General features: G+C 42.8%; 1 protein-coding gene across 8 annotated transcripts in view; it reads right to left on the bottom strand.

The window, feature by feature from the left end:
* Nucleotides 1-6,264: 6,264 nt before the first annotated feature.
* Nucleotides 6,265-22,377, bottom strand: part of EPN1 (epsin 1) — a 68,638-nt gene continuing 52,525 nt past the window's right edge. For 5 of the 8 annotated variants that reach the window (XM_069948662.1, XM_069948661.1, XM_069948664.1 and 2 more), the window contains 6 exons: nt 18,306-18,392; nt 16,896-17,193; nt 16,403-16,558; nt 14,584-14,679; nt 10,253-10,486; nt 6,265-7,919 (listed from right to left, as the gene is read on the bottom strand). In XM_069948662.1, coding sequence (XP_069804763.1) covers nt 7,537-7,919; nt 10,253-10,486; nt 14,584-14,679; nt 16,403-16,558; nt 16,896-17,193; nt 18,306-18,392 — 1,254 coding nt within the window. In that variant the 3' untranslated portion in view covers nt 6,265-7,536. The remainder of the gene's footprint in view (nt 7,920-10,252; nt 10,487-14,583; nt 14,680-16,402; nt 16,559-16,895; nt 17,194-18,305; nt 18,393-22,377) is intronic. The other 3 variants (XM_069948667.1, XM_069948665.1, XM_069948666.1) reach the window with 1 other exon arrangement.

Genomic DNA, 22,377 nt, shown 5'->3' with positions numbered 1-22,377 from the left:
CTGTGCTCCCCAGTACTATATAGCCCCCTGTGCTCCCCCATAGTATATAGCTTCCCTGTGCTCCCCATAGTATATAGACCCCTGTGCTCCCCAGTAGTATATAGTCCCCTATGCTCCCCCATAGTATATAGCCCCCTGTGCTCCCCAATAGTATATAGCCCCCGTTCTCCCCCATAGTATATAGCCCCCGTTCTCCCCCATAGTATATAGCCCCCTCTGCCCCCCATAGTATATAGCCCCCTGTGCTCCCCAATAGTATATAGCTCCTCCTCCCATATAACATTGAAAAAAACAAACACTGTTACTCACCCGGGTCCTCGCGTTCCTCTTCTCTTCCCTCTTGTGGCCGCACTTCCTGCGGTCACAAGAGGCTGCATTCCCCTTACCCTCGCGCCGACGCTCCAGTGACGTCGGCCGCTAGAGGGAGAGCGCGGCCTCTTGTGACCGCAGGAAGTGCGGCCACAAGAGTGAGTGACTGACAGGGAGGGAGCCAATGGCTCTCTCTCTGTCAGTGTCGCTGCTGCTGCAGCGCTGACGCGCCGCAGCAGCAGCGGGCGGGCGGGGGCAGCGGCGGACGGGGGGGCCCTGCAGGGGGCGCCATGGAGGGGTAAGTAGATTACCCATCCATGGCGCTCCCCCCTGACAGGCTGGTGGCCGGAGCCCTGTGCGACCGCATTGGTCGCACATAGCAACGGCCGGCCTGCTCGGGGGGGCCCCTTTAACCAGTGGGCCCGGTGCACGTGCACCATGTGCCCTCTGGTTAAAGCGGCCCTGGAATGCCGCCCCCATGAAGACAGCTGGTGGCGCCGCCTGAGGCAGACGACTCAGGTCGCCTCATGATTGCGGCGCCCCTGATCACACCATCCACACAGTCACATGTCCACTATTGGCCAATAGAAGATGTAGAAGATGGAAGGTCCTTAACGATTTTTTGTCTCACTGACATGAGTAAGATTGTCATGGTAACCGAGCAATGATCTTTACCATTATAAGTAGCAGAGGCGCTCTTAAAGGGACGGGACCCAAGTCGCTCTTAAAGGGACGGGACTTCAGAGCATAGTACTGCAATATGGTTTATGGGGTTTCAGGAAAGGCATAGTGGTGCAGTGCGCCAAACCAGGACATAATCTGCATAATCTTATTTAGGAAGGAAGGAAAGAATACAGGTTATATGCTATAGGCACTTAATTGGTAACATTCTAATATGCATAAATTACAGATTACAGTGGTGCTTTGGATTACGAGAATAATTCATTTCAGGCCGTGCTTGTAATCCAAATCCACTCTTAAACCAAAGCAAATTTTCCCATAAGAAATTATAGAAATAAAGACAATTGGTTCCACACCCCAAAAATAATGATTTATTATTCTTAACATGTAAAACAGATGAAACAAACATTCAGAAACAGCAGAATATGTGATATTATAAGTTACTGTACAGTAATGGAGAGGACAGAGAAGAGCTGACAGAGACTGCAGGGAAGGAATGAGGACAGATGAGGGCACAGTATAGCGGCACTCTCTGTCCGGGGAGAGAGGGGTTACAGCTATGAAGAGATTACCTCCACAGTCTTGTCCCCTGATGTAAGTCCCAGCGTGAAGAGGATCTGCTATGATTTGGAAGGTGAGGGAGACTTCCTGGGTTAGAGAACAGTGCTGTAGACCCCGCTCAGCAGCCAATCACTGGCTTTGGCACTGTCCTGTCTTGGCAGTGATTGGCTGACCGGGCTGTCACTGCCAGATGAAACAGACTCAGAAGTGGTGGCAGAATCATTCAGCTGGGACCCAAAAAGGAAGTCTAAGGACATTGATGAAGCATGGAAAAGAAAAATGGGCTGTTTGTTATGCTCTCTCCAAGAAAAACGACACATTAAAACTTTAAAGCGACTCTGTACCCACAATTTGACCCCCTCAAACCACTTGTACCTTCAGATAGCTGCTTTTAATCCAAGATCTGTCCTGGGGTCCGTTCGGCAGGTGATGCAGTTATTGTCATAAAAACAACTAAATCCGGCAGCGCTGTGTCTAACAGCCGAGGCTTACATTTGTATATGCATTAGGCTGGCACAACCTCTCTGTCCTTCCTCACCACCCTCCTCATCATTAGGAATGATCTAGTCAGATTGCTTCCTATTCCCCACCTGTGTGTATAATGAACATGGGCTGGATCGTTAATACACCTGAGCAAAGCTCAAACAGCAGTAAATGTTCCTGGATCATTCCTAATGATGAGGAGGGTGGGGAGGAAGGACAGAGAGGGTGTGCCAGCCTAATGCATATACAAATAACAAGTAAGCCCCGGCTGTTAGACACAGCGCTGCCGAATTAAAAGTTGTTATTATGACAATAACTGCATCACCTGCCGAACGGACCCCAGGACAGATCTTGGATTAAAAGCAGCTATCCGAAGGTACAAGTGTTTTTTTTGGGTGGGGGGGGGGGGGGGGAGGGGGGAAGGTCAGATTGTGGGTACAGAGTCGCTTTAATTTGAGCAGAATACCACTTTTAATGAATGGGGATTAAATTTATTAATATATATATTAGGAAGTAAAAGTATTAAATAAGGAGAATGCAGAACTTTCTGATGTGAGCTACTCTTTCCCATAGAAACATAGAAGGTTGTCGGCAGAAAATGACCACTTACTCCATCTAGTCTGCCCTTTTAGTGTTTCCCTTATTAATTTAGAATAGATATATGTTTATTCCAGGCAGGTATACATTCTGTTATTGTAGATTTACCAACTGCATCTGCTGGAAGTTTGTTCCAAGTATCTACTTCTCTTTCAGCGAAATAATATTTTCTCACGTTGCTTCTGATCTTTCCCCCAACTAACCTCTCACTGTCTCCTTGTTCTTGAGTTTAGTTTTTTTTTTCTAAAACACTTTCCTCCTGAACCTTATTTACTTCTATAACATACATAGGTTTTGATCAGGTCCCTCCTTTTTCTTCTTTCCTCCAAACTATACAGACTCAAATCCTTAAGTCTTTCCTGATAAGTTTTTTTTTTTTTTTATTCCTGGCACCCTCCACCATTTTTGTAGCCCACCACTGACCTTGCGAACAACCTGGGAATAACTTAACTCTCCAACGTGAGGGCACTCAATTTAAAATGATATAGAGAAGGGCCTGTGTTGACCACTATCTTTTTATTTTTTAGAAGACCAGTATTAAAAGGGTTATCCAGTGCTACAAAAACATGGCCACTTTTGCACCACTCTTGTCTCCAGTTTGGGAGGGGTTTGAAACTCCGTTCCATTGAAGTAAATGGAGCTTAATTGCAAACCACACCTGAACTGGAGAGAAGAAAGGGGCAAAAGTGGCCATGTTTTTGTAGCGCTGGAAAACCCCTTTAAATAGGCCATGTAAATCAATAATGCAAGTGACTATATAAGAAACGTAATATACCTTATCGGAAGAAAATGCCTTCCACTCTGAAAAATCATGTCAGTACTGTCCTGTAGCTAGTTCACAATGCACATTACATTTAAGGCAAACCTATGTAGGGGAAATCAGATGGGAGGGAGAGTGCCTGGGTACAGAGCTAGAGAGCTCTGTGAATAATAGATATCATCCCCAAAGCTTTATACACAATTTAGATTGCTCACCACAGCTTTATCATGGCTGCGGTACTTAAAAGGGCTTATCCAGAGTTCAAAAAAGAAACACTTTATTTTAAAGACAGCACCACTCTTGTCTCCAGTTTAGCTGCGTTTTGCAATTAAGCAACATTCACTGTAAACTGAGACAAGAGTGGTGCTGTCTCTGGAAGTGGCCATGGTTTTCTAAAGCTGGATAACCCTTTAAAGCCAAAAAGTATACACGTCATAGACATTAGGCTCCGCTCATCATCTCTGGGAGAACTAAAAAGTGCAAATTTTGCTTACACAGCAGAATCTGCAGGAATATGCCACATACAGGATATATAAGGGCCAGATATGGTGCTGAAACAGCCTATCATGAAAAGTTACCTGAAAAGACCAGTATGCTTTAGGCATTCCTTAAACAGGAAATAAAAATTGTTCCAGAATTTCAGGTTTTTTTTTTAACCAATGCTCACCGGAGATGAAGGTAGGATTGATCAATGTACTTAAAGGGAACCAATCACCTCCAAAATGCATATATAGCTTTTTAAATGTGCTGTTAGAGCACACAGCACACTTTCCATACATGTTTCTATATACTCCCTGCCTCCCCCGTGTAATCCATAAAGTAACTTTATAAAACTGGTGCCCGGTATGCAAATTACATCAGGTAGTCAAATCACCCCCTAGCTCTGACATCACTCGGGAGCACGCCGTGCACGACATCGGCGCGCCTACGTTCTTACGCCGCCGCGCATGCGCAGTACAGCTGCTCCCATCCTGGCTGTACTGCGCCTGTGCAGAATAGCCTTGAACTCCGGCTCACACTGAGTTTGAGGCTATTCTGCACATGCGCATTACAGCCTGAATGGAAGAGTCTGTACTGCGCATGCGCTTCGGCGTAAAAACGTAGGTGCGCAGACGTCGTGCATGGCGCGCTCCCGAGTGACGTTGGAGCTACTGGGTGATTTGAATCACGCCCAGAGGGGCGTGATTACCGCCGAAGAACGCCCAGGGGACCCGGACTGACTGTGACTACCATCTAGCCGAACACCGCCCAGGTGACTACCTGATGTAATTTGCATACCGGGCGCCAGTTTTATAAAGTTACTTTATGGATTACACGGGGGAGTATATAGAAACATGTATGGAAAGTGTGCTGTGTGCTCTAACAGCACATTTAAAAAGCTATATATGCATTTTGGAGGTGATTGGTTCCCTTTAAGGTGGCAGTCCTGCCTCCCTGCACAAAACTGCCTAATTTGCATATTACATAAAGTTTAGAATTCATCAAAATGGTGCAGAGGATGAGGGTAAGAAAATTACCTTTATCCTCAACATTGTGTGTGATGGAAACATAACAGCAGGTTACAGATGCTTCTAACCTGCTGTTAGCCTGTTAAACTATCTAGTCTCTTTCTTTTAGAAAACTTTAACTAAACAGCACCTCCCCACCTTTCACAGGCCAAAGAAGTGAACAGTAATGTAGGTTTTAGTACACAGTGTGCGGACATACCTTTAAACGTCTGCTGCTTTATTTTCATAAAAATTATATTTTATTCCGTTCTGAGTGCGTCAAAGAGGCGGGTCCTAGGGTTCCCATGCCCTAGGCCTGCTATAGCTCGTCTGCCTCCTCTCTTCATTGTAGGAACGCCTTCTGCCAGGTTGTCAAGTCTGTTTTTTCAAATACTGAAATACCTCTCACCCTGTGTGCGCCACAGCAACAATAGCGCTGACCTCTAGTTAAGAAGATGGCACAGGTGCTCTGACGCCGAGACATTGAGAGATGACTTCAAAAACGTCAGTGCGGCACTGTGGACATGCAGCAGTTACTTCATATATAGTACAACTGCCCCAAACTATGCCTGGTCAGAGGTGTTTTGTCCGGATATTATTAAGCTGGAACCCTCCATTTTTGCAGTCTGTTTAACAGATACGTTTTTAAATGGTTACCTTTAATGTACAGAAAAAATGGTAAAGTGGTCAATCACGTTTTTGTGTACGCTAAAAAAATAGGAAAAAAAATAGATGTTTCAATCCATTTCTTTTATTAATGGAACTCAACACAATCGCATCGATTTTTTTCCCCCCCATAACAATATACAGTACGTTAAACAAACTGCAAAAACGCAGTGTGAACACAGCCTATGAAAGATATTTTCCCTAACAAGCAGTGGAAAGCAGATTACAAGAAAAGGACACACCTAGTGGCCATGAGCTGGATTTTTTTTTTTGGTAAAGAGTTTTTTTTTTTTTACAAACATGTTAGGAATCACATAGGCTATCAAATGGAGAGGGAGAGAGGTGTGGTAGTGCTTTTCTGTTCTGACTCTCTTCTGACTGTGATCCCTAAGACATGTCTAAACTTTTTATGACTGAAGAGCCACTCTTTTTGCGTCCCTATGCCATGCCATTGGTAAGAGGGTCTCATGTATCATAACAGACTTCTAAATTATGTTTACATTAGACCCTTCAACCAACATTTGCCCTTTAATTGAAATGGCGAATTTCACTACAGAGACCCCAGTGCAAAATCTTTCAATGACCATGAACTAGAACCTTGTAAGTGTACTTGGCTGTAGAAGAAATCTGTGGCTCTAATTTCTCCAGATATAATGCCCTTTGCTGATAACTGTGATTTAGGTACATAAGGCATTGAAGGATGGCTCCATTTAGACAATGTATGTCCAGATGTGTTTAATAAATGACAGACATTCAGAATCACTTATGGACAGTTTTCTTTTCTTTCCTCAAATGAAAATCACAAAATCAAATCATTGAGAGAAAATATACACATAAAAAGAGACAGAAACTGATCAGATATAATGTAATACATTATACGTCCATACAAGACAAAACTCCATATGCTGATTTTCATTTACCATCATAATTTTTACACTAAACGAATAAAAAAAAAAAAAAACAAGAGGAAAGGCTAATGTAACTTTCCCAGATTTGCTTTATTTAAACATTGCTTTCTCTTCAATGGGAGAGAAAACGTGTGAAATTGTCATACTGAATAGGACTCGATGGACAGCACACCAAGCAAAGCCATCAGTTTATTAAGTGGTTATCAAACAAATCAACATCACAGATTTGATTTGTAATGGAAATAGGAAAGAAATGGAAGGAACTCAAGGGTTAAAAATCCACTTAATCAGCATTCATGAATTCATTCTAATAAATAGGAAATGTCCTGCTATTATGGCAATACAACCTGGAAATCCCCCAATAATCCCCTGTTCAACAGAAAATCTTATCTGGAAGTGAAAGAGCGTAGTCTTTTAGTGTTATATCAATATATTGTTCTAAATAAAGGGCATTATCCTAACATGGTCCAGTAACACAGAAGTGCTAGAGCGATGTGCTGTATATACACGGACAACCCACCAACACATCATTTATAGGGAAGGTAAAGGGAACAATGTGTAGAACTGAAGTCAAAGGGGGTCAGGCTGGAAAGGTCGGTAAAATAGTGTAAGCAAAACACTTATTTCACATGGAAAAACAGATGTTTAAAGCAAGTTCTGCTCAGCTCACAAGTCAAAAGCCCATGGGACTGCAACTAAGCAGAAGCAAACAAAACCAACCATACTGTGAAGTGCTGCTATAAATGCAAAGAAGAATGAGGGGGCGGCAAATGGAAATAACAGACAGTAAGATTCTGGCATAACACTACTGATTATCAATTATCCTGCAGAAAACAATATTAATCTATGGTCTTCAACCTAAACACCTTTACCTGTACTGCGGGGAAGGGTTAAAATACTATTTCTTGGTATTCAGAGGCACAGTGAAAAGGAAGCAGACACCTAAATTCATGGGTGCTGCTAATACAGGGTTGCCACAAAAGATGTAAGTTACAGGGACATTCTGTGGTAGTAGCAAGATGTTGCCATATTTGACCCATCACCCCCGTCATCACCATTACAAAATCAGTGATCCCAAAGCCTGTTATAATAGGAAAGGGTTGGTGGTACTAGTCACAGCTTGTGCTGAAAGATTTGGGACCAGTGGTTGTGTCACCAACTGCTGCGGGGGAATCATAGCAGGCAAGCCCATAGGAGAGACACCAGGAGGCACTGCAGCAACTGGAAGGCCACCCACAGGCTGCATTCCAACCATTGGGGACACATTGGCTAGAGGAATTCCAGGGGCCATAGGGGACACTGACACCATGGGTGACACAGAACTAAATGGAATTGCTGCAGGTGTTTGTCCAGCAGGTGTAACTTGTTGTCCCATTGACATCACAGGGCTGGAACGAAGCTGGTTTAATGTAAGAGATGACTGTTGGTTAGGCTGGAATGGATTTGTTGTAGTTGAACTGGTCGCTCCTAAAACAAACCATAATGAAGAGATAAAAACCATGTAAAGTTACTTTTTACACAGACACACACACCTGTTTCAATGCTAGCAAATTGCTTTACAGTGTATTATACAACTTTTTGGTAATGAAACTACAAAACTAAATTATACTAGCCGCTCAATTACTGGATAGGGGTGTCACAGAGATGATCGTCAGCTCAAGACCCTCCTTTATGAGACAGAGCTTCTAACACATACCAGCTCTTGTTCAGGTGGCCATCCACAGACAACCAGCCACCCTAATGGCCCCAATATTGTACACATGAGAGCATGCTGGGAGCTGTACCTATCCAAGAAGCAGGAGAGCCACAGATAGGATACCAATTATGTTCAGAGTAAGTGTTATGTTATAAATTATAAGCAAAACTAAATGCACAAAACATGAGCGAAACGTCGCTGTTAATGTGCTATAGAATGTCCATCTACAGATTCTTACATGTTATACTGTGATCATAAAAGCTGATTTACTTGTATTCTCTACTTTAAGGGTGGATTCACACATAGCAGAATTGCAGTTGATTTCACGCTGCAAGTTCGCAGCGAAATCTGTTGCGACATCCTGCACTGTCAAGTTGAATAGGATGAAAATTCCACTCAGAGTATGTAAACCTATACAAACTGACAGTACGAGAATTAAAGTGGACTGGTAACAAATATATAAGTGTCTGTTACCAGTCCACTATCAGAAGGTACTATTCCCAGAGAATATGCCACAGTAGCTGTGTCCCTCAGTAGTATATTGCCATTAGTTTCACCCCTCTCCTCACCAACATTTTTTCTAAAATCGCTTAATGCTCTTATGCAAATTACTTGCTTAAGAGCATTTAGGGCTTTGCTCGGGGCAGGAGAGCATCGCCGTGCCCTGCCCAGCCCGTCCACCATGCATATTTGTATATGCATAGTGGGCTCTATACACGGCGGCTGCGCAGGGAAGCAGTCCCGTCTTGAGGAACCTTTGGGAGGATCGGCGGAGGCGCGGGGGATTCATGCATACATGGGAAGCAGCACATCTCCGACGAGACTGCTTCCCTGCGCCGCCACCGTGTATAGAGCCCACTATGCATATATGAATATGTATAGTGGGCGGGCTTGGTGGGGCGCGACGATGCTTCCCGGCCCCAAGCAACGCCCTAAATGCAAGTAATTTGCATAAGAGCATTTAGCGATTTTAGAAACAATGCGGGGGTAGGGGGGATTTGTGGTCTCTACTTAATTATGCCTTGCATGTATTATAAATGTGGGAATTTTGCAAAAAAAACAACAACAAAAAAAAAAAAACAAGAAACAATGCGGGGGAGGAGAGGGGTGAAACTAATGGCAATATATTACTGAGAGACACAGCTACTGCAGCATATTCTCTGGGAAGAACCTGTTGATAGTGCCGCTTTAACCTAAAAGGCATCTCCACCTGTGAATGAATTTTAGTGTCTAACATATGTCTATATAAAGAGTTGACTAACTTTGACTAACTTTCTAAAAAAAAATTACTGCTTTTATATTGACCCAAATAAATAACAATGTAGTTCAGAGCTTCGTACAGGGATTTGTTTTTTTCTACAAAATAACAGATTGCCCAACGATCACTTGGCCAACAGTTATCTCTCCCATCCGAGGGAGGTAAGTCGTAGACTTTTATGGGTAAAAAAGGGTCATGAAAATGTATGGAATATTTTAAATTATAGTATAGTGCCCCCACTGCACTTTTTTGCAATTACCGGCTCTGTGTAACAGTGCATTGTTGTGAATACAGCTCTTGACTAGAAAATAGCTTGTAACTTAAAGAGAAACAAACAAGGGGAACATTTTTTTTATTATTCTTTCATTAAATTATTAATTATATAATTAAATTTTTCTTCTAAATAGGATTCCCTTATTTTCGGGTGCATTTATGTTATGCATCCATATTTCTTCATGGGCTTGCGAAAGCTCTTTTCAAAGGAGTCAGCCTGAACCCGGAACTTCCCCGCATGCAGAGCAGCGTGAAGGGCTCCCATGAGCCTTTGCTCGCTGCCCTGTCAATACACAGAATCTTGCGGTATCCTGCACGAGATTGCTGTGTATTATCTAGTGTGGCTGTTCCTATCCTCAAGTCTGTTTATAATAATACATTGGCCCGCAGATTTTCCGTCGCTGGAATGCACCGCCACGATGGCAGTGCCCGACAGAACAGACAGACAGCGGGACACAGGATTAGGAAGTATTAGATACAGACTGCAAAGGCAGTCTGTATCTTTGTAAACAGACTTAGGAACAGGTACACTTATAAATAGGGGCAGTTAATATTAGAATTCTAATATCTCACCTGTAACTAGGAAGGGGTTTGAGGTTTTTGTGTTTTGCAGGTTGGGTTTTGAAATTAGAGAGTCCAAATCTACTAGGGCAGCATTAGGCCCCAAGAACGACTCAGGTGTTTTCCGTGTAGGCTTGGAGCTTTCAGAGAGTGAACCACTCATTGCTGCCATGTCAAAAGCATCCGGACTCTTTGATCCAAGCGAGCGAGACACAGGAACTTCCCCAGCTAGAAGATCCAGCTCACCTGCAGGAACAATAAGGAATGAAAATAAGCAAAGAACACCTATAAACAAACACATATAACAAAAACATAGCATCAAAGTGACCAGCCAGCAATGAGATACAGCATGAAAAAGAAAGAAAAGAACTTTATGAGGTTTCATGAAAAACTGAACTGAAAAGTGACAGCTGACAGTTAAAAAATATTGCTGAGTATGCTTCCTGTCATGGTTGCAAAAAAGCAGCATAACACACACATGGGAGCGCAGTCTGAATATTCTACAGTAGCCCAACAATTTGCCACATCAAACAAAGGCCACAGACTTATAACCTTGTACACTGTGTAGTGCTATTGATTGGCAATGATAAACTGACAGTTACGGTGCACAAGACTGCATACAACCCAGTGTATTCCTTTACACTGCTAAACTACAGAGAAATAAATTAACTGAGCCATGTATAAATACTAGAGATGAGCGAACCTCGAGCATGCTCGAGTCGATCCGAACCCGAACTTTCGGCATTTGAACTTGGTTAAAGCCCTAAGGCTATGTGGAAATCATGGATATAGTCATTGGCTGTATCCATGTTTTCCAGACAACCTTAGAGCTTTATGCAAGTTCAGCAGCCCCAGCTAATCAAATACCGAACGTTCGGGTTCGACTTGAACCCGGTTCGCTCATCTCTAATAAATACACATTGAACACTGCTACTATAAGTAGTGTTCACTCATTAAAGGGAAACTGACAGCATGGATATGCACATTTCCCCTTGCAGTTTATACTTACCTTCCACGCATCTCTGTGATCGAACGTGTTAATGAAAAACCTCTCTCTCCTCAGCTGACTGAGGTGTGTTTGTGATACTGTCTGAACCCGCCCCACACAGCTTCTAAGGATGACTAACCGATACATAAAAATACAGCATCAACTGGAGAGCAGAGGCGGCACACACAGTGTCACAGACACCCCTTTGTGACACTGTCAGCCCGGAATAAAGATAGTTTTTCAACAACATGCTGGATTACAGCGTGGCAGGTAAGTATGCACTGCTCATGTGATCAGCAAAGGGAAACTGGCAGTAAAGAAACAAAAAAAAAAAAGTTGTAATTTAACAGAACTTGTGTGTGAATGTGATTAGAATATTAGAAAGAAATAACACTCTGTGCCTTCACACAGGACGTATCACAGCGGAATGCGCTACGATGTAAGGTCCTGGCAGGTCCCTGTGAATACATACTCGCAGCGGATCTTTCAGACCACTGCGAGTATGTTAATCACCTGTCCCTTTATCTTTTAATAGGCTCCGGCTGTATACATTCCCGTCTTCAATCCTTGCTGCACGATGTCCCCGCTTCCTGCTCAGGCAATCAGTGTGTTGCCCAGCCACAGCCACTAATTGGCTGGACGGGAGAGCAGGAAGCCGGGACACCGTGCAGCCAGGATTAAAGACAGGTAATGTACACAGTGGGAGCCGATTAAGGGGTTGAGGGACGGACGATATACATACTTGCAGCAGTGTGAAAGATCAGCTGTTAGTATGTATTTACAGGGACCTGCCAGGACCTTACATAGCAGCGGATCTCGCTGCAAAATTCGCAGCGATATTTCCGCTGTGATACGCCCTGTGTAAGAGCACCCTTATTGAAACTGTACAACTGAAAGACTATTGGATACAAGATGAGATACAGTTAGGCATGAAGGCATAGAGGTTCAGTGCGGTATGTCCCAGCTGATCCCATAAATGTTCAATCGGCAATACATCTGGCGACCAGGCAGGCCAAGAAAGTATTAGAACTTGAGACATTTGGGTATAAGCACACTTCGGAAAATAGATGGAAAATCTGTTGTGAAATCCACTGCTCGTCCCCGTTGCGGAATCTACTGCTCGCAAACTGCGGCGTTCATTCTTTGGAATCCAACCGCGCATAGAATGAAGTCTATGACACAGGAGAAGACACACGTGCCCGCCACAGTCCGCGAGCGGTGGATTTCATGACCAATTTTCCGAAGTGTGCACATACCCTTACTGGGAAACCCTTGCTGTGTGGGGGTAAGCATTATCCTGTAGAAAAACGCTGGCTGGAAGCCCTGTTATTAGAGGTAAAACATGTGACCACAGGATATCCTGTACATATAGCTGAGCTGCTTCCCCTCGTTAGGTCTCCTTACTCCAACAGGACTGTCATCAGATCCCTAACAACCTAGATTCATCGCTTAAGAGGGTTGTCCAGACAGCAGAAGACAACTAAAGCCTTCTGCTCCGACGACAATGTGCAAGTATTGGACATCATGTAAGAGTGTGGTTTTGCCTCCACACAATAGGGATATGCACCCACCAGCTCAGAGACACTGAATTGCCATCTTCTGCTCCCTGGAAACCCCTTTAAAATTATATGGTTCCAGTCCAAATTTCTTATTTACAACACAACAGCAAGCTAAGCCAGCGGTGGCTAGCTGTTAATGGCAGGACACATAATTGGCACCGAAACAACAAATATTACGTCTGCTAAGCACCTGGAAACGGTCTAGACAAAGAGGTGTGTAATGAAGGTGCCACCTGTGTCTGGATGGTGGACAAGGAAACAGAGCTGCTCATATATTTCAGTGGATCAAAGGATCCTTTGCACTGATTGTATGTCTGACGCCTGTCTGCTGTGTGTGCCCCTTACATAACCACTTCTCCAAACGCCTAGAAGGTGGGCAAACAACCATCCTGCTTCTTTCAGTCCAATAATGTTCCCCCACTGTCAGCTGTGTAAAATGAGTGCATTGTAAAGACATGTCTAGAAGCAACTCTCTCTCACCAGGCAGCAAGCAAAACAATTTTACACTCACTTGTAAAACCAAGCGTCTATTGCAACGTCAGCGAACCTATGACACGCGTAATCATAGTCACTGACACGCGGCGCATACAGAAAAGTATGCGGCCGCATGCAAGCTCCAAGACAGCCCTGTGGCCTTACAGTGCGGCCTGACCACATGTACCACCCGGACGCAGCTACTGTGATGTCACTCGGCACAGTAGCTGCGTACGGCTGGTCACAGCAGTGCCACGCTCCTGCCCCGTCTTGCTCCTGCAACCAGCTGCGTCTCCTGGTGCCACAGCCCGCATTCCTGGACCGCAGCAGTATTGTAAGTGTGTGTGGGGAGGTATGGGGGTCCAGGTGGGGTATATTGTGTGTGGGCTCAGCAATATTATAAATTGCTGCTAGTTCATTGTGTAAAATTAGGGTATCGTATTTGCTTTAAGCTGGGCAAAGAGGAAACAAGAACTGTAAAAGACAATTCACAGATTATCTTTATTGTCTCATGAGGATCCTTTTACACAGCCTGATATGGGGTGGTGCAAGGACACAAGCAATGATCAGCGAGATTGTTGCAGCTAATGAAATTTACCGCTATCGGACGTACATCCCGTTTAAACGCGGCCATTGAGTAGGCATTTTTACGCTCTTTGGCTGATTGCTGTCACTTTTACACAGGAAGATTATAGACATTATAGAAATTTCTAGCAATGCTTCTTGATTATAAATCAGCCCATGTAAAATTGCTCTGTCTCTCTTGGAGAAATCACATTTAATCAGCAACAAGAAGGAAATCCAAAAGATAGATACATTTAAATAAATAAAAGTTACAGGAAATCATTCCTAGTCTTCAGATTAGGTCCTCCTAATAACCAGAATACTCACAGTTAAAACTAAATCAAGCTTTACTGTAAAAAAAAAAAAAAAAAAAAAAAGCTCTGGGTGTTCAGGCCTCCACCATTTGCTAGAGTAGAGCTTGGTTGAGCACTTGACTCCCAGGAAGCTGCTCTCTGTCTTATTGCAGAAGAGCTTTCCCAGCTTCTCCAGGTTCTATTTAGGGCTATCTACAAATGACTTCGCTAACCCACCATCAGAGAGACTGTAGGAATAGTAGTTAATTTAATTTTTTTTATTATTAAAAAGGCTGAAAAAAAGCTTTAATTTCTCAGAAAACATATTAGCTCATTGCAGCATTTTTAAGAAAAGTATTAAAGAGACACAGAAGAGTCACATATACCAAAAGACATAGAAAGCAAAAGCTGAGGGTAAATGGATTCACAGTAAGCAAGCAGGTAGGAAAGAGAGCACTTCCAAACCTGTGCTGCTTCCTGAATGGGGAAGGGTAGTCCTCAGGATGTCAAAATCAGAAAACTCATCTGCAGAACTGATGAACTGGTCAAAGGTGGTACTGGCTAAGGAGGTGGGGCAGACAGAGACAGGCACATACACAAAGACAAACAGGTTAAAAACAAAACTCCCACAAGAGACAGGCAAAATAATGAAGCATTGTTAAAGGAATGGATTGCCTGACAGGCGAAAAACAGGAATAATGCAAGTACAAGTTCTGCAGCAAAAGAAGAAAAAAAAACACACATCTTAAAATTAAAAAGTAAATAAATTAAAGGCTGGATTGATGCTGTTTAGCTGTGGAACTAAAATGCCCCACAACTTCTCAGCTCACCTAATGTACAGAATCATAATAACAAAGTGTACATTATAGGGAACCTGTCCTCATTTCCATGTTGCCTAAATGAGCCATTGGGATGGTCCGGTGCCTTCTCCCCTTCCCACCAGTCTAGATTGATAGAGCTGTTTGATTATACGTAGAGATCTATCATCTACCTATCAAGGGCAATGAGGCAGGGATAAGCCACCCAGAACTATCCCAGACAGCATGGCAGCGACGACAGGTTCTATTTAACTTAAAGAGCAACTGTCAGTTGGAAAATACACCCCCAACTGCTTACATGGCTACATAGCTATCTATGTAAGACTGTCTATAATGTTATTGCTTAATGTTTTTTTATTACTTTTTATTATGCTTTTTATTTTTATTATGCTTTTTATATTAGGCATGATCAGGGAACTAACGTGCACTGGCCACGACTCTATGCCACTTTAGAGCTGAAGTAAAAAAGCATTTTTTTCAGGAGATTGCAGCCTCAGGCCACTCACTACCCGTAAAGCTATATAAGTAAGCAGTTTGAGATGTCTTTTCTAGCAAAGATTTTTCTTTTAAAGCAGTGGATTGATATACAAACAAAAAACAATTGAAGGAGAAGTCCCATGAAATTCAAAAAAGGAAGGAAAGCAGGGGGTGCAGGAAAATAAACAAAAGTAAACTTACCTGTCCCTGTGCCTCCCGGGTTCCGACGCTCCCGGGGCCTGCTGACGACTGACTGATGTCATTTTCAGCTGAAATCTGGGTACCTGACGTTCTCTACTCTTCCAGCTACAACGTCACGGCCCAGCCCAGTCACTGATTTGCTGAGCGGGCAATCACTAAGCCCAGTACATGATGTTGCAGCTGGAAGGGCTTCAGGACACCTGCGGCTCTCAGCTGGACCTGGGAGCAGCACTACGGGGCATGACAACAGGCAAGGTTACTTTATTATTCCCCACCCTCCATCTTCCTCCCTTTTTAAAAAAATAAAAATAAAATTGCGGGACTTCTCCTTTATTATAGCACTTGCCTATTTTAAGGAGTCCCCAGACATTGACAGTGCTAGAGTACATGTTTAAACCCTGCTCTCTGTGCTCTCCCCCTCACTGTGATCCCTTGGGGTCCCATTGTGGCAGTGAGATACAGGACAGTACATGACTTCCCTTCCCACTTTGGTTTTGACTGAAGGGCTCATGTCATGTCACCATCAAACTAGTTCACTCTGGTTTACCCTAAACTCTATAACAAAAAAACCCTTCTAAATGTGAAAATACATATATTTTATTATTCTGTATACCTAAGATCTCAGTAGGTGAAAACCTGGAAGTCTAATGCTGGACATACCAATGCTTTTTGTTAGGTACAGTAGTTTCATGGAGATACCCAGCAATCATATTTGGATGGATAGCCTACCGTAAGGATTTTAACCTTTCACTGTATGTAAAAGGAATAATAAGCACAAAATAGCCTACCCACAGTCCCATTTGTACTTGGTTTAGAAGGAGACCCTCCCCAGGGATCGGAGAAGGTTGCTGCTGGAGCCCAGGGGTCTGTTGTCTGCTTAGCTGCCATAGAAGGACTTGAAGACCAAGGGTCACTGTTCTGGGCACCAACAGTATTTGCAGCGCCTAAAATGTTTAAAAATACAAAAGAAAGGATTAAATTAGTATTCAATATATTAAAGGTGTATTCCTATGTAAAGTAGTTCTGCCCTATTCTAACTATGCATAGGACAGGGCATAACTATGACCAGAGGGTCAGAGTCTGATCGCAGAGCCCCCCCCCCCCCCCCCCACTCCGCAAACTCTTAGTTATGCCCTATCATAGCTAAGAGAGAGGGCATAACTAACCCAGATCAGAATAACCCTTTAATAACTTCTTCAAGATGAGCCAGCAGACAAAACATTCAATTATCAAATTAAGATCTGTAATGCTAGGTGGTCTAACATTCAATTTCTAACTTACCTCCTGGATTCCACGGGTCAGTCACAGGTTTGGCATCTGCTGAAGAAACTGCTGGGGTCCCCGCCCAGGGATCAGTGGGAGCATTGTTTGTCTGGATACCAGCACCCCATGGGTCTGTACTTGCACCTGTAGCAACCGGAGGCCCTCCCCAGGGATCAGAAACGGCTGACGCAGTAGAAGTGTTCACTGCTCCAGACCAAGGATCAGAGGAAGGTGCGGCTGTTGATCCCCATGGGTCTGATGCAGGTGCAGCAGGAGCAGGGGAACTGAACACATCTGCTAAATCCATTAGGGAAGACTAAAGAAAAATAGATTTATAAAATACATGTGAAATTAGCAAAATGCAAAAATGACAATATACAGTAATTATTTAGTGTAAATAACAGACAGCAACAAATGGCCTAACCACTGCTCATCTAAAGGTTTACGGAATGCAATAATAACTTGGATGCAATGTAAGGGTCAGTTCACACTGAGTAAATTCGGCAGAATTTTGCGGGGGAGAGCTCCCCGCCTGTGGAATCCCATCTGTTTATGGGAGGGCTCAGGCGCCTCTGCTCTACGTTGTCCTCCGCTCAAAGAATTGACCAGACAATTTTTTGAGCAGAGAGTAGAGAAGAGCAGAGGTGCGTTAGCCCTTTCATAGACACACTGACATTGAGGCAGGCGGGATTCCACAGGCGGGGCTCTCCGCCACGGAATTCCTCCGAACTTACTCAGTGTGAACTGGCCATAAAGGAGCAGAAAGACGACAATATTCTTCACAGAACAAAACTAAACCTTCTCTCAAGTATGTAGGGGTTCAACTTAAATGTTAAAAAGTCTTAAAGGGGTTACCTGTGCTGCCTTGTAATTACCATCAACTTCAAAATAAGTCTAAATAAATAATTCTTCTTCCTTCTATATATATCAGAAATGAGGGAATTTACAGGACAAACAAAGTGAATTGCTTTGTTAGCTTGACAATCGGTTTATCAGCCTGCCTTTAAAGTCTGTACTGGATCCAGTCCTGGGAGAAGTTTCCCAGAACTGGAGTTAGCTCCTCCCGGCACCCGGGGTGGAGCAGCGCAGAGCGGCATGGACGCCAAAGCCTGCAGGCTGATGAGCAGATTGCTGAGCTAACAAAGCGATTCGCTTTGTTTGTACTGTGAATTCGATCATCTCTACTTCCTACGATGGTTGCGAAGGAACTACCTGCAGTGGTAACCTGCCTTATCCTGTGACTGGCTGAACAAACAGCTCACTCAGAATGGCAGTGCCAGGGCATCGGAGAGGAAGAGTATAGTTACATTTTTTTTTTTTAACAGCTTGATTAATTAAGGAGAAAAAAAAAAGAAAAATGTCTGTGGAAATTGCTTTTAAAGTACAGGATGTTAAGAGCATGTTGTCAAAAACAAACAAACACATTACCTCTTCCTGCTTAGATGGGGCTTCCTTCTTGCTTTCTTCAATGGCCATCTGAAGTCTGAGGTCATCTCCTCTTCTGATACGTTCCTCCTATTCAGAAATTTAATCATCAATAACAGAAAATCATTCAGACTCTAAATTACGAGAACAATGATAAGGATTGTGAATGAAGGAACGATAACGGGATGATCAGCTGAATATTTAATCATAGGTTTTTGAGAAAGGATGCAGCAATCCTACTCATTAGAAATTACTTACAATTGTAACATTAAGACCTTCTGACACAGAACCATATTTTCTATGTAAAACGCAGGAAGCTGAAAATCGGAAGGTGCCAAAAACAGAATAGTAATGTGCCACAAAAGCCTACACTTTTTGAAATAGGTGTTACCCACTTGAAAAAGCAGCATTGATGCACTGTAGTTGCCGGGCAAAGGTGCAGCCATTTAGAAAGGTGATTCTTAAAGAAGTCCGGTGAAAATTTTTATTAAAGTATTGTATTGCCCTCCAAAAGTTATACAAATCCCCAGTACACATTTATTACAGGAAATGCACATAAAGTGCCTTTTCCCCTTCACTTCCTGGATAAAATGGTGATGTCACGACCCGACTCCCAGAGCTGTGGGGGCTGTGGCTGCTGGAGAGGATGATGGCAGAGGGATGTTCAGTTTTCCTCTAGTGCCCTGTGTCCCTCAGTGTCCCCCTGCCATCATCCTCTCCAGCAGCCACAGCCCGCACAGTTCTGGGAGTCGGGTTATGACATCCCCATTTTATCCAGGAAGTGACGCCTTGATGCAGTAGTAAATGCAGGGGGAAAAGCACTTTATAAGCATTTCCCGTAATAAGTGTATATTGGCAATTTGTATAAATTTTGGGGGGCAATACAATACTTTAATACAAATTTTGATCAGACCTCATTTAAGAAGCCTACACTAAGTACCCCTTAAGAATATGCTTGTATACCCTGGTGAAAAATGTATAAATCTGTATTACACTAATATTGCATTTGTTGTCCATGGTAACCATTCACAGCTCAGCATCCATTTTACAAGGGAAACAGGAGAAATGAAAGCTGAGCTGTGATTGGTTGCTACATGCAACAAAGAAAATTTTACTATGAGATACATAAAGACAGCACCTAGGACCTAGGGTTTAGAGAAATAGTATGACAGGGTAATCATTCGAATAAATGTCTAAAACATGGACAGATTAAGCCATAAATTTTATAATGGAAAGAAGTCTGTTTAAAACGTTTGTCATTTGGCATTTTTCACTTGTCACTTTTTTGCCTAAACTTAGCAAAAATAAGGTAAAAAAAAAAAAAAGTAAAAATCTATTCACAGTATCTCAAGAAGGATTGTGCTGGATTTTTAAAAAAAATTTTCAATGCAAAAGCCTCCCCATTGTCCCTTTCCTTGATTCTGCTGGATCCTAGTGATATGTCATTACTTTATGAAGATAAAAAAACTTCTCTATATGTTTCTAAATACAACCCACACCGCCAGCAGCCCATTAAATGTTACAGCATTCCAGCCAGTGGATACTCTGGATATACAGCAGAGTAAAAAGTGCAGAAATGGTTCTGTGTCAGAACATATAATTTCAAGTGGAAATGTCGCTTTGTCTGCGGAATGTCCCTTTTATTGATCTGCCTGTGTGAGCGCTGTCAGTGATGTGCTGACAACAGGCTCACTCCCAGTATGCTGCATACCATGCAACTCTGTAACCTGCATTACAGATTTAGCCTACTACAGAGGACAGCACAGGCTGGCATAACATGGCTTGCAAAACAGTTGTATAGAACATACTGATGGCATATCTTAAAAATCCGCAGCAGATTCGCAGTTTTGTGCCCAGAGTATTCATCAATATCATCATACAGAAATAACAGTAGTACTAGTAGTAGTAAGATTGCTGCTTTGACAGGTATAATGAGAAAAAATGATCACAAAGTCAATTGTCCAACTGAAAACTCGGGGAGAACTGACATCATAAAAACGCCTATATAGAGTTCACGGAAGGAAATTACAAAAAAAAAAAAAAGAAATTAAATAAAATGACAAAAAAAAAAAAAGCGAATGAAAGATGAAGCAACTTATAGTACATTATGGACACAGAGCAATGTGCAACTATTTGTTTAGCACAAATTTAAGGAATGTGACTTTGCAGTTTGGGCTCTTTGGTTTGAGTGTATGTAAAACTTACGTAGAATAAACTACATGCCCATTGCTTTGTGCCAGAACAAACAGACAGAATGATGGTAACAGTCAACAGTGCATGCCAAATAGCAGGAGGTGTAATGGCAGGGATCTGCCACGATCATCAAGCATAAACATACGTTCTCAAAATGTTCCAGAGTCAAGTTCAGCGGACGGAGGGAACCACAATCATGCACATCTTTTACCACAAATACATGAAGAACCCTCTTACTAGAGAGGGGCACTTCAAGACCCAGTGCATGAAACCTTGCCTTAAACTTAACATATACTCAAAAGGCACAAAGAATTACTTTGATAAAAATAAAAAGATATATATTCCTAGTTGGGATAAAGGAGCACTCATGGTGGAAGCTGCCTTTAACACATCATAATGGCTTCTTACCTGTCAATCGTAAGCACTGTATTGGGGCAGCAAATACACTCACATACTTACCTTTTAATACCAGTTCTTTCAGAATTAAGAAACCAAAATTTAAAAGCACAATTTTAAGATTACTCCAGTAAAATCAATCATAATTCAATGTTACATTGTAAAGGGAAAAGCATGAATGCCAAAAATACAATCACAGTTAGTTACCCAGTGACAGTTCTGTAAACTAGGCATGCACTTATGTTAGTTTTGTGAAGAGACTGGTGTTAAGAACCTAACACTCAACTACACGATCACAACAGCATTCTCGAGCAAATATTTAACACACACGAGAGCGAAAAGTGCATAATAAAAAATCTGATATAGTATTCAAGTTTGGATCCAGTGACCTAGAACGTCAGATCACCCATCTGATCCACAGGGAAGTAAGGCAGCCATTAAGGCTTCTCATAGAAACCTAGGAGATTGTTGGCAAAAAAAGACCACCTGATCCATCTAGTCTCCCCTTTTAGTATTTCCCTTCTTAGGGTACGTGCACACTGCAAAATGGCGACGGATAACATCTCGCACCCGCTGGGGAGTGAGGCGCGTGCGTCTCTGCCCGTGTCATAGACTCCATTCTATGCACAGGCGGATTCCGTCATCTGTCCAAAGAATGAACGTGTGGAATGGAGTCTGACACGGGAGAAGACGCACGCGCGCCTTAGTCCGCCGGCAGGTGCAAGCTGCAGAATGCACAACAGGTTATCCGTCGCCATTCCGCAGTGTGCACGTACCCTTTGTATAGATATACTGTATGTTTATCCCAGGCACGTTTAAATTCAGTTATTTTAGATTTACCAACCACATTTGCTAGAAGTTTGTTCCAAGCATCTACTACTCTTTCAGTAAAGTAATATTTTCTCTTGCTTCTGCTCTTTTCCCTTACTAACCTCTGACTGTGTCCCCGTGTTCATGAGTTAATTTTTTTTTTTTTTTTTTAAATATACACACCCCTCTTGAGCGTTATTTAGTCAGAGTCCTTTAACATATTTAAAGGTTTTGATCATTTCCACACTTTTACTGAGCCAATTACTTGGCTTGACTATTGTTCCGCAAGGGCTGCATGGACATCGTTAGCAATGTCCATGCAGCCGTTGCTTTTGTGTAAAATAACAAAGATCATACATACCTAACCACACTCCCCGATGCTTCTGCCCGGGTGCATGGTCAGGTATATACGAACATTATTATTTTTTTTACAAATTCATCAGCCGAGCATAGCTATTATGCAAAGCAATAACCAGTTGTCGGATGATGATTTTACGTCAGGACCAAAAGACACAGCCAGCCGATAACCGTTGCTATTAGCTGATCGTTGACTCTTTTACGCGGAACGCTAATCTGCCAGATCGGCCTGATTATCGCTCCCTTAGATGGTCCATTTTTTTCTTTTAGAGACGTTTCTATAATTGTGTCTCCTAAACAAAGCTTAGCAGGAATGGCT

Source organism: Dendropsophus ebraccatus, chromosome 12 (assembly GCF_027789765.1).
Source record: "Dendropsophus ebraccatus isolate aDenEbr1 chromosome 12, aDenEbr1.pat, whole genome shotgun sequence".
Classification (NCBI taxonomy): Eukaryota; Metazoa; Chordata; class Amphibia; order Anura; family Hylidae; genus Dendropsophus; species Dendropsophus ebraccatus.
The sequence above is the reverse complement of the archived record's forward strand: the minus strand, read 5'-3'. Positions and strand labels throughout refer to the sequence as shown.